Genomic DNA, 16272 nt, shown 5'->3' on the forward strand with positions numbered 1-16272 from the left:
GTAGTCTAATTAAAGTTTATTAAGTCTAAAGAATTCTTAGGATATACCTGTTAGTTACTTTTATACCTCTTTAATGTAAAAATGAATTGTACTAAAAAATAGATTAAATTAAGGTATTACTTCAAGTATAATGAAAATACACCCCCAGGCAAATTGTACATGTAGCAAGCACGGCATTTCTGACCGCGCGAGAAGAGCAAAGATGGCGGAGGAGATGAACGTAAAGGGTGAAGAAGCACTCACAGATGTGGAAGAAAAAGATCCTTCATTACACTGCCTGACGTACAGTAACGGAAGCTCATGGTACAATTCTATTAGTTGGAGCAAAGATGGCAGGCTTGCTGTATTAACAAATAGCAACATTTACGTTTTAGTATCCTTCTCTCCTTCTCTTCTGAAAAATTTTAGCAAAGTTTATTTGATTAATTAAACTCACATTGCATTCTGATTGCCTAAAAACTATTCTGACGTGTACCTATTAATTGTTGCATTGCATAATCTAAAACGTAATTACCAGCTATTCATATATATAGAATATAAATAGGGTGCCCATAAGCTGCAAATGGCTGCACCATATAAAAGGACGAGTTCGGGCGACTTTTTGAATGAAATTGGCGGTTGTCCTGCGAAACCACCCGCACTTTCCTGAACTCACCCAGGGCATTACGAAATGCACTTTTTTAGGGCATTGTTCGGGTCTATGCTGGTTTTCCAGGCGAATACTTAATTTTTTTGAAAACACTAAACTCACCTGAAAATGCCCGCACTTTTTATGGCAGATCAGGCTTATCGCCACCCTTGTGAAATATGCTTACACAAAGAAAAGAAAATTAGACTTAAGGTATGCTTCGGTTATGCTTATTGGAAAAGAAACTTAATGTGCCTTATAAGATGAAATGGTTCCATTTAACCTTTTAAGTTCAAGTTTAATTTTAAAACCACATCACAACAGTTAAATTATAATTACTTTAATGGGTGAGAAAATATTCAGAGTTTAGTTTACAGGTCACAATTCGTGAATTTAAATGCTGTATTTGCAAATCTTTTCCTTGTATTTATTTAAGAAAGAAGTTAAGTTCACCTCATCCAAAATTAATTTCAGGTTAATAAAGGCATCCAAATTCAAAAATAGGTATTCCAATGCATTTACGTTGATATACAATATTGCAGGGACTTATTTAGTTATTTCTTGAAAATGCGCTATTTCGTCTGTTGACTAAAATGAGAAAAAATTGTGAAGTTTATGTGGCAGAAACCGCAAATATTTACATATTACACAACAATCCGATTTTGGTGGACTACTTTGTACAGTTTTCTCAAAAAAAAATTTTTTTTGTTAAAAAGGAAGAAAACATTTTTTCTTGTCATCTTTTTGTTTATTTTTTTATGTATATATTAAGTTCCATTTACAAAACCAAGTAACTTTTGTGGATAACATATTTGTTATGGTTTTTCATTTTTTATTTTGTTTTGATAAGCTTGATAAAAGTTTTGAAAAAAAAATGACTATTTATATATAAATTACAAAAAAACTATTAAGAATTAGGAAAAATTAAAAGAAAATCGTTTTCGGTACATCCCTCTTGGTTATTTGTAAATAGGACCTCTAATGTGAAAGGAGGGGGGAGTCAGATTTTCCCCATCTTATAAATATCGGTATTTTTTTTTTTTTAGTAGACAACTAGTCAGTGAGGCTTGTAGAAAAATTCACCAGGGTTCTCAAGCCTCCTCATAAATCCTCAATCCTCATATCTCCTCAAATTCAAAAGGTCTCCTTAATTCTCCTCAAATGGCCAAATTTTTTTTTAAAATTTAGGTTTTCTTCTTAAATCATTTGGTTATTTTTTATATATGCTAGTTTTTATATTATTTATTTTGAATCTCTTTGTAAGAAAATAATTGTCTTTTGTAAGAAAATAATGAAATTTATAATTAAACCCCAATATCTCTTGAAATGCAAGAGAAATTGGGGTTTAAAAGTTTTTGATGACATTATCAACCTTCCCATCCAAAACAAATTTGGCACCTAGGTTTGGTAAACTTACCCAATTTGGTCCCAGGTTGTCCCTAGTTATCAATGCTGTGAAAAATGACTGACGTCACCACCTCGTTTCCAAGTTATTTGGCTTCAAGTTATTAAATGCAATGCAATGGGTTCATCAATATTAGTACATTGACGTCAGTCAAAAGGAATTGATGTCATGCTGTAACGTCAGAAATATTATCAAATGAGACATAACTTTTGCATCACAGACGAACACAACTTTTGTATTATTATGATTGATACAAAAAATTATTAAAAATTTTGAGTTCTTACAAATATACAGGCCATTCTTTGAGACGAGTGCGATCGCACGCGCACTCGCTTGCACACTGGTAAAAAAATTTACGAGTGCTTTTTATCGCACTCGTAAATTTTTTCTTTTTCTAAAATTTTATAGAATGATGAAAAGGGCTATTAAACCTAAAGTAAAAATTCTGTTTTTTTATGTATTTTTTTAGCATAAAAATAAACTACATAATATATATCATGGGTTGTCTGTAACAGCGATGTACGGAACAATCTTTTCTAATGTTTATAGAATTTTGTTATCTATTTATATCTCAGCAATCACAGTGTGCATGATAAAATGAATGACAGCAATAAAAAGGAGATAGTTGTGTGTGTCTAATTAATTGTATTTTATGTTTATTTTTGATATTCTCTGTGGCCACCTGTTGCTTGAAGGTAGCGAACATAAAAAAAGAAAATTATCATCTATACTATTTATCTATTCATTTTAACATTTATCAATATTTTCAACAGGAATTCATAATTAAGTCCTGGGCACTAGGTTGTGAAATTCATGTCAATTAAACCTAAAAATGATACCTGCTATATTGCTCTATTACCAGAAGCAAATTATTTCAATGTGCTCAATGTGATTGCAAAGATATAAATAGATGAGAATTAGATTCAACACAAAAGAAAAATGATCTCCAGCATTGTGTTTCAGAGAGAGCTCATAACATTAGCAAGCAATAGAAAGTTAAAGCAATTTCACAACATTTTTTTGAATAGCAGAAAAAAAGATGTTGTGCAATTATTGAAATGTATTTTTATATTTTCACTACCAGGTGGCTGAAGAAAACACCTTCTTGGTGGCCCACAATTATAATCGTTCGTACACAAGAAGAGTATGACGTGAATATTCATCTTTATGCCCTTCAAAAATAAATATTAAAAAAAAATTGTTTTATTCATACACAATGAGAGTGCACAACTCAAAATTTTCCTTTTATATTTCTTTTAATCATATATTTCTTGCAAGACTCAAACCTCATTTCTATACAGCTTAAATAACATATAACGTTGTGGTAAACAAAAAAAAGTTAAGTGTGAATCACACTTGCAGATATTCACATCGCACTTGTAAATTTTGCTTACGAGTGCGATTTTTTTACACACCATAGCACTCGTAATTTATTTAATGGGTGCTTTTTGTAGCTCTGGCATAGTTTTATTCAAGAAATGGCCTGAATATATATACAATAGTTGTTTTGCCTATGCTGATAGCTATAACATTTTGTCACACAGACAGACAGGTGCATAGCAAGCAGCTGCTTAATTGCAAATTATGGATTTTTAGATATTTGTAAGGTTAAATTTCCATCAAAATTTTGATTTGTGCAAACAGATGCCACTACTGCCTTATCTAATGTTTTTCTTGACCAAATTTGTTAGACGGTAACCAATTCAAATATTCGAAAGAAGGTAGGGATATCTTTGGGATTAAAGTTTGAATCAAGCATAGTTTCAAATTTAAAAAGATGTAAATATGATGATGGTGGTGTCAGTGCAAAAGCCTTACTTAAAAGCGATTTTAAACAACGTCAAGCCTATCTTTTGGATAAAACAATATTACAACGAGAGGATGTGTCACCAAATATTGAAAGTTATTGCTCCTTTAAATGGTCTCCCCCTGGTTGTTCCAAAGATGGCAGGTCAGTAATTGTTTTTTTTTAACTAATATAATAAGATAAGACAATGTTCACACATTCAGTTTTGAACACAACACATATTCTATCAGGACATATTATTCAGTCATACTGCAAAGCATAGTATAAGTGTTTGGTTTCGGCACCACCATGCCCTACCATTTCTCAGTTATGAGGAATAGCTGAACAAGCAATGTTACAATTAAAATGTAAGGTACTTCTTAAAGCATATACAACCATGAAAAGGCAGATAATCGAGGCACAAATATAAAAAGTTGCATCGTGGTGGTAATGAAAAAATTGTTGTTGATAAGCAAAACTTTTTATAAAATAGGAACATAAAAAATGAAATTTATTTTATCATAAGTTATGAAAAAGATGCAAATATATGGCTTTTTGAATACTATTTAGCTTTGATTTTATTTTTCAAGTAATAACATATAACATAGAACACAGATATGTTAAAAATATTTTTAACAAAGCTTTTTGTTACATAGTAACATCTCAGGTATATACAAAATTAAAATCATCTACTTTAAATACATCATTAAAATTTCATAATTATTGACAAAATATATAACCTATGCGAGAATAAAACTTTCCTAAGAGATTAGAAAACTAAAACGAATGAACCTATATAATGAACCTATAGAGTTCACATCGCACCATACGTAAATAAATACAAACTTTTAATATCTTTTTGGTTGTTAAGGAATGGATTAGACGACATAATAAAAAAACACTTCTAAAATCCTCCGTTTTCTATTGTCTGTAGAGGTTTTGCTTAAATTTCTCCAATTAATTAGATGATCAGTGTTCAAAACCAAATGTTTCGATGGTTCTGATCTTTCCTTATTACTGACGTGTTCTTTCCAACGGAGTGAGGGGTTAGCTTCGGTTATGAAATTTATTCGTAGTTTTGTTGCAGAAAAAAAGATAAGGATAAAGTTTAAAATTGTAATGTTTATGTCATAAATATGCAGAACCTTTTTCAGAAAGTCAAGGTTTTAACTAGTTTTGACTCAACAAGTTTTTTATTACTTTCACCAAGCTATATTCTGTTTTTACAACAAAATCTCTGATCTTCATTGAGCCATGTCTACAATATTTCTGTCTTTTTTTTGCAAGAGATTCTCATTTTAAATGCTCCAAAACCAGCAAAATATAAATTGAATATTCACTAGGGTACATTTCTTTTTGTCCTCTCAGTGCCTTACATGCTAGAGGTGTTAAATTGACTAAATTTCACCAGTGTGTTGGGTAAGTTTTAGAAATAGTATGACTATTAAAGCTTCTAAGCTTTAATAGTTGACCCCTTTTTAGAAAAGAGCCCTGTTTCAATGAATGAATTAACATATTGGAAAAAATAACCATTTATTTGGTATTCAAAGCGTAATCGAGATTTTAGTAAAAGGAAATTTCTGGAGAGAAATAACGAATTTACCTTATAATCTTTTATGCATTTTATTTTTAATAGACACTGTGTATCTACTATGTTCTCTATTTTATCATGGGATGGCCATACAGCTGCAAAAATCAGTAATTAGGTTTCCTGAAGATGCCCTTTTCTGCCAGAATGCTTTCCAAACTGGTAGAGGCATTATAAGAGCACAGGAAGCATTTGTATCATTTCTGATTTTTTTATTTGTTACTTTTTTATCATTTTTGAGTCCTTAAAGTAAAGGTTTATATCTGTAGACCTACCTATCCACATGTCATGTTTAATATATTTAATATCTCAGTATTAATATTATCTGTGTGAAAAAAAACGAGATAATAATAATTTGCTACTTTTAACTACAACAAATTAGGTAACACATGATTTTAATGTCAAAAAAAAAGATAGAAGAGATAGGCCTACTATTCATAAACATGTCCATTAACATTCTTTTCTATGTGTAAAATAAATGTGTTGCGAAAAAGTAGAATTTTTACTTTTTAATGCTGCATTGCGTTAGTGATTTCTATCATTAATGTTAACATTATGTTAGTTATTACCGCATTTCATGATACTTTGCAATATATATAACTAGTTGATAAAGCCCATGGAAATATCCACCAAGGTAGGATAAAATTTTAAAAAAAGCGCTATTTTAATTCTGATGACGTCAGCAACCCATTCACCAAAAAAAATTAGAACCTTGTTTCCACGCTGCCTTTATTGTGTAGAGCTTAAAGCGCTGATCAAGAAAATGTATATGATGATATGTTTTTGACGAACGCCTAAGGAGGTGTAAGGGTTTTAAATTTTTGCTGGCGTCAGCAAGGACCAGTCAAAGCGCAAAAATTGTATAGGATCATGTACTTTTGAGAAACGGTTGAAGAGATATAGGGTTTGAAGGTTTTTTGATGACGTCATCAACACGTCCATTCCGAAACGGATTTGGGGACCCAAGTTTTGGAAAATTACCCAAATTGGTCCTAGGTGTCCCTAGTTACCCACGCAGTGAAAAATCATTGACGTCACCACCTCGTTTCTAAGTTATTTGGCCTCAAAGTTTTAGGTGCACGCATAAGGAGATATAAGTGTAAGTAAAGTCCTCTAAAGTACGGAAAAAAAAATTCTTTAGAAACTTCTAAAATCGACTTAGGCAGGAGTGCATTGGAAAAGAGAATCGTAGCTTGTATTTTGATGACGTCTGTCAGGACCCGTTAATACACAAAACATTTTTCCTGAAATTTGTTTACACGTTGCTTCCAATGTGTAAAGTTAAAACGCTGATCAAAATAATGTATAGAATCATGTACAACACCAACAATAATAATAAAGTCAGAAATGACACATCACAAATATTTACATCTTATAAAGTGATTACGTTCGATTACGTTGAAAAGCTTTAATATTTTAATCAAAAGTGTCAAAAAAAAAAATCAAATTTATATCTCAAAAATCGGTTACATACTATCCTGTTCCCCAAAAATATACACACAATGTAAAAATTATATAACCGGTTAAGAACACAAAATTTTTTCTTAATATGATGATCTGTAGTGACCTTTACCAACCATTTTAAACGTAAAAAAAAAGGAGTAAATTTTGAATGAACAAAGATATTATTTTTGGAATACATACGGTCCGCCCTCAAAAAAGTTTACACAAAATGTAAAACAGATTAGTTTTTAAGGAGCACATCCAAATCAACAAAAATCAGTTCTTTTAGCATGTCCTATATTGCCATTGTCCGTAAATTTTCCACAAAAAGGTTATGAAACACATCAAATTATAGAAAAATCAAGCATTTCATACAATATATAAAACAAAAAAGTTTTAGTCAGAACAATTAGTAATTGTTACATTATCACCAAGCAAAGTTTTATTACTACAATTTTTAAATTCTTAACAAAAACGTGAATTTGTTCTTTCAGTATATTGCATGTGGTCTTTTCCCCACAATAGTTGATACAAAATTTTAAAAAACAGCAGTTTGCAACATAAACAAAAACATGATCAACCATGCCATCCTCTAATAGATTAAAGTAAAGTCATAAACTTTAAAAATAACCTGGCATTTTACATGTAGGCTGACAAAAGTTTAACAGGATGTCAGAAACAAAAAAATAAAAAATAACTTAATAACGTTTTAAAATCTGAAAAAAATTATCCCACTTGTCATATTGCTTGAGTCCCCTTGTTAAGTTTACAGGAAATGTGAAAATAATTATACTCTTAAAAAATACATCCTACTATCCTGCAAAAGTTCAAGTCTGTGAAAGATTTTGTAGGTAGTTAGCTAGCTTGTTACATCATACACAGTCTCCGTATTATTATAAGAGATTGTTAAAATTCTTTTGTTTTTTCAGATGCTGCATGGCCACTTTAGGTGTCAATGGGTCCGTTTACATACAATGTATCGAAGTAATAACTGGAATTTGGGCTCCTTGTATTGCTGTAACTGATTCCTTAAAGCAATACTTCTTGGAGACTGACTGGCATGATATTGAAACTAAAAATAATGACGGCAATAAGTGTAGTGACACGAAAACTAAGCAAGAGCATGTTGATTTGTGTTCTGTGTTTTCTAAGAAGTCACATATGTTGTTTACGTCAGTGGTGTGTTGGTGTCCTGTTTCGTGGTATTGTCATCACTGCTGCACAAACAAGAATCCAGATAATATATATTACTCAAGTTATTTTCAAACTTATGTAAAATGTGAACACACTAAACTCTTTTTTGTCACAGCTAGTCTATCTGGGCTGTTACATGTATGGTTAATAACGTTTAATTTACAAGATAAAAGTCAAAGCAAGATTGAAAGGCTAGAAGGTTGGCAGACCGAGTCAGGTTGGCCAACTAGTCTATCCTGGCACCAAAGTGGATCAGCTGATGGTAGGATGTTTGTTTTTAGAAGAAAACATAACTCAGTCTTTGAATGAGGATAAGAAAGAACTTTAAATAAAAATAGGTGTTCAGCTTGTATTATTTCTTAGAACATCGCTAACAAAGGTACTAGAAACAAAAAATAAGTAAAACGGGATGCAAATTTCTTGAACGAATCCTGTTTAGTTTAAGTTCGTTTTATCAATAACAGTATCATTTTCTAATTGTTATTTGTGTAGCTTACCTTGCTGTTGGATTCTCTAATGGTTGTATAAATGCGTACCACCTAAGGATCTCTGTTCAAAATGGACAATATCGTTGTGAGTGTGTCCACACATCAAAAATTTGGGAGGAAAAAGATATGTTAAATGTATTATTCACTGAATGGATTTCACCTAAAGTATGTATAAGTACTACATTTGTTATCATGCAAAAAATTAAATAAAATGTATATAACAGACATTGAAAGTCTATTAATCTCTGTGATTGTCATCTTTTTTTCTCAGTAACCTTTTAGCTCAAAGTCTTTTAAATAGCAGCAGTGTTAAATATGTTCTCTATGTTGTAGGATTCTGTTCTTCGACTCGTAGCTACTAAAGGGGCTGATATTGTTGTGTTTAAAACTACGAAACAAGAGGATGGCTCTCTGCTGTGTTTGTCATGTGAGTTAGCACCCAGTTGTCATACATCACCAATCACATCACTGCAGTGCCTGTCTGACAAGTATGTGTTGACAGCGAGTGGTGGAGCGACGCAATATTTTGACATAGGTATGAACAGGTTAAATTGTTAAAAGATAAAAATTTAAGGTTAAATGCAGGTCTGTGAAATTATCGAATCTAGGAGAAAAATTCATATACCCTTTTTGGTTTACGGAAATGATGAAACATTTGAACATTTTCTTCTTTAGGTCGTTTGTAACTTGCTATAAACCCTCAACATTTCTATAGTTTCAGAGCTTAAGAGCATGCTTAACCTTTGTCCTTCTTTCGTTACACATTTGAACCAATTAGCATTCTTGGCTTAGCTGGCAAACAAATATGACATAAGGTTTTGTGAAAGAAATCATGAAAGTCATGAAAAGCGATTTATTGTTAACATTGTTTACTCTTTGAGGAAATAACATGTAAACCATGCTCAATGCTGCTAAATTTCCATATTTTTGAATGACATAAAATTGTTTTTCAGTCATTGATACTTTTTTTATGGAAAATATTAATTGTCAAAATAATTTAAGATGAATTTTGGCATTAGGACAGTTTACAAATTTGAAAGCTAGCAAACATTTATAATTTGCAGATCTGAAAATCCTTAAAAAAATTTATGACCTGTAAAGTAGGTTACTTGATTCTCAATTTTGTTTTGTAGACAACGAAAGTTTGCCGTTCTGTGATAATAATGTGTTGCGTGGCTTTCGATGTTTGGGAATTTCTGCTGAACCAAATATGACAATGTTGGCTAGGGTTTCATGCGCATCTCGTTTACTGTTACACCAAAGTACCTTTGTCAAACAAATGGAGGTATAAGATAACTTTTCAAAGCTGACAAGTGTAGTTCATTATAAAAAGTGTGTCTACATAACGTCAAACCAGGGTACTATTTCGTAATTTTTATTTTGAGGTATCCTTTCTTCCATTCATGTCACCAGAAGCCATTGCTGAACAACTTATCAACAAAACACTCAATTTAGACATGGTTGTTCGAGAGTATTTTTCTGTGTCTGCTGCAGAGGACTTCTTACTGCCACCGTCTCTGCACAAATACTGTGATGAGCCTGATACATACGAGAAGGAGATAAAAGAATTACAAATTTACTTGTATTTTAATCAGTTGCGTTACATGAGACAGACAGGCTTAAGGTTGGTGTCTGGATGAGTAAATCCTGAATTTTAGGATCAATACCTTATTAGTGCTACATATTTTCCTTTGATAAATTTTTAGTCAATGCCGCAAAGAGATCTTTAAAAAAAGTCCAGTTTTCCAGGTGTCGATGCTCTTAGTGTCAAAGTTAGCCTATGTCAATGAGTCATAAAATTTTTTGTAACAAAATTTTCCAGTTCTTATACGTTTTAAAAGTACTTTTTCCATTCAGCATTTTGTTAGGTAGTTTTGGTGCGTTTATAGCCTTTTTCCTCAAATAATTATTTTTTTATCTCAAAAGAAGGCCAAATTGAAAATAATTTTTTAGAGAACAAACTAACGTTTATATTTTCATATTGTAATTTATATTTTCTTCGTGTTAGGGATACATCAATCACCAGGGAAGAAGTGAGCACGAATATGTTGTCGATGGAATTTGATGATCCTGTTATACGAAAAATCGAGCAGAAGATAGAACTTTTATTTTTTAAGGAGATGTTATTAAAGTGTGTTCAACTGTTAGAAAGTGGTTGGTTGAAGCAGTCGTATTGTGGTAAGAAAATAGCACTTTATTTTATCGACATCAATTTCTGGTGTGTACAGTAAGCACTGTCTCGGTGTCCGTGAATACTTCACATAAGTAAGATGCCTTGATAGATAAACATCTTAACCGAACTTGAGAAAATCATCACTTCCATAAAATTTAAAAAAATACTCAACTGGAGTCAATAAGAAATCTTCACCAGGTACTGCTGAAATCACCAATCCGAAAATGTTTTAATGCAATTAGCAATTTCTCCACTTGACCTCCGCAAGAGTCAATTAAATCCCTATAACAATTAGATGGTCTCCTCCATGTAGTAGAGATGTTTCGATTGGAGCTGTTTAGATCCGCTCAGGATTGGTTAATTATCTTAACTAGCGAAACTTATTTCTATTAAAGCTAGCAAGTATTGAGTAAGCTGAGTAAATCTTAAGAATGGTAAAACATAATGGTAGCTGCAAGTACCGACGGACGAATTCCCGCATTTAGGTGTGTACTTCTTTGTTCTCCACTTCAGGTCACCTGACGTTGTTGTTGATTGCTGATTGGTTGCTACAAATAGATACCTCATCAGATAGTCACGAACTGTCTACGAAATGTTTTACCTTACTTCAAGATGACGATTCTTTGAAAGAACTCGCGCGACTTAAAGAAGATGATAAGAAAATTGACGGTGTCGAGCAAGATGTTATCAAAAGCGAAACTATCGATGACATACTACCGGAAAACAATAGTGAAAGCAGCACAGCAGATTCCGATGTGAAAATAGGCCACGCCCAACAGTGTTCTAAGGGGGTGCATATCAGCCATAGTGCTTCGTCACATAACTTCGTGTACCGTCGCTGGAGTAGACCTCGGGAGAAGTGCCCTTATTGCGACTCTGACACTGTTTTAAACTCAGCTAGGTCAGGCGTTTGTGCAAACAATCATAAATTTCCACGTTGTAGGTTAACATTGCGATTACTAACAGAGGCAAGTTATCGAACGTGTATGGGTTGTAGAAAAACTGTTGCAAATAAGTACCTTTCTGGCGAACTCACTGTAGATAGCGTCTTGTTAAACATAGACACTTGTCCGTTTTGTGGATGTGCGTTTGTGGAGTGCTATGGCCTGTAAGAAAAAAGCTAAGGCGGATAGATGAAAAAGAAAACTTCTGACGATCTTGCCTAGCGAGCGTCCTACTATCTTAAAATCTAAGCCTACTGTAATACCCTACTTCTAGTGGTTCTGCTTTTTAACTTTAGAAAAATTCTAATCACTAAATGCTGATGTCAATCAATGTAAATTACATTTACAGACATCAATGGGACTTCAAGAATGTTTAAAGTTTCGACCAAACGCCTTTGAGTGGTAAATGTATTTTTAACTAACTTGCCAAATAAATAACAACATCGCTTAGAACTGCATTTAGACTCCTACATAGTGGGCCCTTCTAAGCACCCCCTCCCCCTATTTGTTTTGACTCCGTATAATACTCCATTTTGCTAGTACTTCATTTTACTGTCAAACGAAAAAAACCTGTGTAGTTGTTACTAGCGTTTTGATTAACAAGAAGTTTTGGCGCAGTCCAAAATTTCTTGTTAACCAGAACTTCTTTTTCGTATATTTGCGTTTGTTTTATTTATCTTTATTTATTTCAACATAAATTTTTTAATGTATTGCATATTTTATTAGAGAAATAAGTTTATATCAAAATGAAAATAAATACTAATATTACTTAGTGTGACTGATTTTTGTGAAGCTGACTAATCTCGCAACCAGTAGGCGTCCCTGTGTACCTGCTACCTTACTCCTTCCACAAGCTTATCAAAGTCTCTAGGCAAATAATGACCCCAAAACAGAATACAGAGGATATGGAATTTAATACACTATATATATATATATATATATATATATATATATATATATATATATATATATATATATATATATATATATATATATATATATATATATATATATATATATAGCGTCTTTATGAAGCAGATCTGATCTGGTGTCGTTTACAAAAGTCAGCTGCATTCTCATCCCCAGGTTTTTTTGTCTTTTTCTCATATCAAGAAAGCAAAAAACCCTGGGGACGAGGGTGGAGTCCGCTTCACTCGACCCGTTAAGTAGACTTGAACTAGTCCAATGCAGCATCTCTGATGCCAAAACACCATAGCTTTTTTAACAAAATTTCATGATCACAGTGTCAAAAGATTTTTCAAGGTCAATGAGTACAGCACAAACAAAGTTTTGTTGGTCTAGCTCTGTAAGAATAAAATCAGAAACATCGACTAGTTTTCGAAACCCGGACTGTCTGTTATTTGTGCTAGTTGTGCTCAGAAATAAAATGAGAAATTTGTTCATGCATTTACTTTTTAAAAATTTTCATAGGAATTGGCAAGATGGAGATTGGATAATTAGTAGGATCTGTTTTATTGCCGCACTTTTAAAAGTAGGCCTTTTTTATTCTTCCAACATTTAGGTACATAACCAGTAAATAAAGATTTGTTGAAAAGTTTTGATAAATAAATACCTAAAACCGACGAACCTGGTTTTAGCAGTCGTGAAACAATTCCGTCCAAGCCTAAGTTTTAGTGAACTAATTATTTTTTCGACACTTTTGGTCTCAATAGGAGCCCATCGAAAATCGCGCCTGTTAACTGGTGGATTAACATTAGTAGTGCTGGAAGAAAATTTTGAGGTCAGTTTGGCACCAACAGTGACAAAAAATGAATTAAATGTGTTGGAAATTTCTTTCGGGTGGGATGTTTCTGTACCATCGTTTTGGACTACTCGTTTTATTGAGGCAATATTGCCTGACTTATCAGAAACCAGTTTTTTTTAAGGCTTTCCAAGGTTGTTTTGGCCGTTTTTGAAAGTCCTACAAAACGTCATTATAGTACTCGTTTTTGAGTCGACCTTATGTTTGAAAGCTTCCTAGTCTATGATAGATTTTGTTTTTGATGCTTTCCGTTTTAAGAAGTCTCTTTCTTTGATGGCTATTAATTAATTCATCAGTGACCCATGCCTAAACACGGCCGGAAAATTTGTGTTTTAAGGAACATGTTTGTCAGCCACTGTTTTAACATTTTTATTCAGTTTCTCGTATGCTTTATTAAGGTCATCATAATAATCAAAATATGACCAGTCTAAATTACTGAGGTCCTTTAGAAAAGCCTCTTCACTAAAGTTTTTGATAGTTTTAGGTTCAAATCTTAGCCTTTTAAATTTTCTGATCACATAAACTAAGCTGTGATCGCTGATGAATTAATCCATGACATCAATTTTTAGAAATACAAGAAATGTTAAAAAGTATCAAGTCTATAAGAGTGCTGCCATTTTCAGTAACACGAGTTGGCTCCATAATATGTTGAGTGGAGCATAATTCCTTTATTTTGGAGGAAAGAGCATATTTTGAAAGCATGTTACTTGTTAAAATCTCCCAAGATAAAAACTTCTTTTTCTTTTGGCAGTTTGAAAATGAGTACACAGGTCTTCAGTACTCTGCAAATCAGTACCTCCAGGTGGCCTGTAAACCGCACACACGTAAGTAGGTTTATTTTTTTTCAGGAACACTTTCACCCATAGTGATTCAACATTTTTGCAGTATAGGTGCTTCAAAAGGTGGCTATCCAAGTTTTCATTTACAAAAATCAAAACACTCCCATCTCGTCTATTCCGATCATTCCTATAATAAACATAGCCTTCAATTTTAACATCATTGTCAGTGATGGTGTCATCAATTTTGTTTTCACAGATGGAGAATACATCAAGTTTTGTTTGATGTAGCAGAAGTTTAACACGGTCTAGTTTGAATGACAGACCATTAATGTTGAGGTGGGCCATTTTTTAGTCCTTCCCATTTCTGATTACCTCAAAATCAAAGTTTTCATCAATAGTAATTTTGATGTTGTCCGGAATTTCCTCACCAAATGACTCCTCATTAGCAAACGGCAAATTACGAGAAAGACGAGGACTGCACACACAAAACAGTTTATCTTCAGGAGTCTTCATATATTTTTGATATTTTTTATCCGATATAGTCTCATATTTTCTATGAGCCCATAGTCCACACTCGTCACACGAAATTGCTTTGTGTGTTTTTGCCACAGATTTTAAGCATGAAAAACAGGGATACCTAACAGCACCTGGGCAGATATCCCCTGACAAGAAGATTAAAAAATAGAAATACTTGCGCCTGCTTGGCTTAAGTTTTGATAAAGCCATTAATTTTAATTGGAGAGTGAGCTGGCTTTCAAAATTTTTATTGCAAGCAGCAAGTGAAGAGCTTGTTGGGTACTTTTGAAAGAAGGTTTTGTAATTCTCAAAAATACAACGAACACAAAAATCAGTTTTAGCGTAAATCTGGGTTTTCTACCGGAGTAAAGTTACTTTTAAGTCGTAGGCCGTATCATTCGTAATAAACGGACCACTCAAAAGGTCAATGTGCAAGAAATCATACACACTTTAAAACCACATAGACGTCTATACAACTTTAATAGTAATTAATTTTTTTTATAATAAATTTGCTACTTATTTATTTTTATTTTCTAGGAAAAGAAAAATTTTCCTTTAGTGTTTTTTTTGGCGGTAAAATAAGCTACGGTCTTTGAATGTACTAAATAACAGTAAGTGTCGAAAGTTTGTTTTAACAGAGACTACGCGGGTAGCTTTGTTTGTTAAAAAATGCTAGGTACTAGCTTTAAGAAGGTAATAAATACCTCTAAAAAGATTTTAAAATCATTGTTGTTCCTTTGAACTTGAATGTTTCGATGCAAATTTTTTAATGACATAGCTAGCTAGTTCGAAAAGTCAAGTTTTATAGAAAACTTGAGTTAAAAGCAAGGTACCTTATTGGTAACAAAAAAGTTGGCAAAAGGTGATTAAATTTTCGCTAGGTGACTAATATTTTTTGCTGACTAAAATGTTTGCCGACTTTTTTAATACTGACCACACTTTTTTGCTGACATTTTTTTTCCGACGTAACTTTTTTCCGACTTTTTTTCCAACCACCACTTTGCCGTTTTTTCTTTCTTGTTGCTAATTTTTATCAGTTTATACAATTATTCTTTATTAGTGACTAAATTCAAAAATTTAGTTGGCAAAAATTGACTAAATTTTGTTCAAGTGACTAATATTTTGCCGACTTTATATTTTTGCCGACTAATTTTTTTAGCGACTTTTTTTACCGTTAAGTTAGGTGGTTATATCGAATAAATCATGGATATTTAATATATGTAGGGAATTTTTTTTGTCATTCTCACTCATATTTGGATACCCATAACATTACATTTAAAGCAAGATGATTTGTCTTGTTAATTGTTCTATGTTGATTTAGTCTTTACTGATCATAAACTTTTTTACCACCATTAGCCCGACTGTCATGTAAGTCACTAAGGTCAAAAACGAACAACCGTTTCGTAGCCCCTTTAATGAAAACTTAACAACTCAAATTCCGGCGGACTGCATTTTTTAATTGTATTTTTGAAATAAAAGCATGTCCGTCTGGAAAACTCCCGCGGTTTTCATACATATCCCGTGCGGCGGTAGGAGTCGCCATCTTCCATCAGCCTCGATATCGGT

The 16272-nt window shown here is 32.6% G+C and overlaps 1 protein-coding gene across 1 annotated transcript; it reads left to right on the plus strand.

Annotated features, from left to right (window-relative positions):
* Positions 1-115: 115 nt before the first annotated feature.
* Positions 116-12422, plus strand: LOC130648700 (uncharacterized). The gene is made up of 9 exons (XM_057454762.1): positions 116-373; positions 3725-3984; positions 7780-8306; positions 8537-8697; positions 8866-9067; positions 9666-9817; positions 9918-10156; positions 10541-10710; positions 11219-12422. The coding sequence occupies exons 1-9, from the start codon at positions 131-133 to the stop codon at positions 11815-11817; spliced, it is 2553 nt and encodes an 850-aa protein (XP_057310745.1). The 5' UTR covers positions 116-130; the 3' UTR covers positions 11818-12422.
* Positions 12423-16272: the final 3850 nt, after the last annotated feature.

Source organism: Hydractinia symbiolongicarpus, chromosome 7, assembly GCF_029227915.1.
Source record: "Hydractinia symbiolongicarpus strain clone_291-10 chromosome 7, HSymV2.1, whole genome shotgun sequence".
Taxonomy (NCBI): domain Eukaryota; kingdom Metazoa; phylum Cnidaria; class Hydrozoa; order Anthoathecata; family Hydractiniidae; genus Hydractinia; species Hydractinia symbiolongicarpus.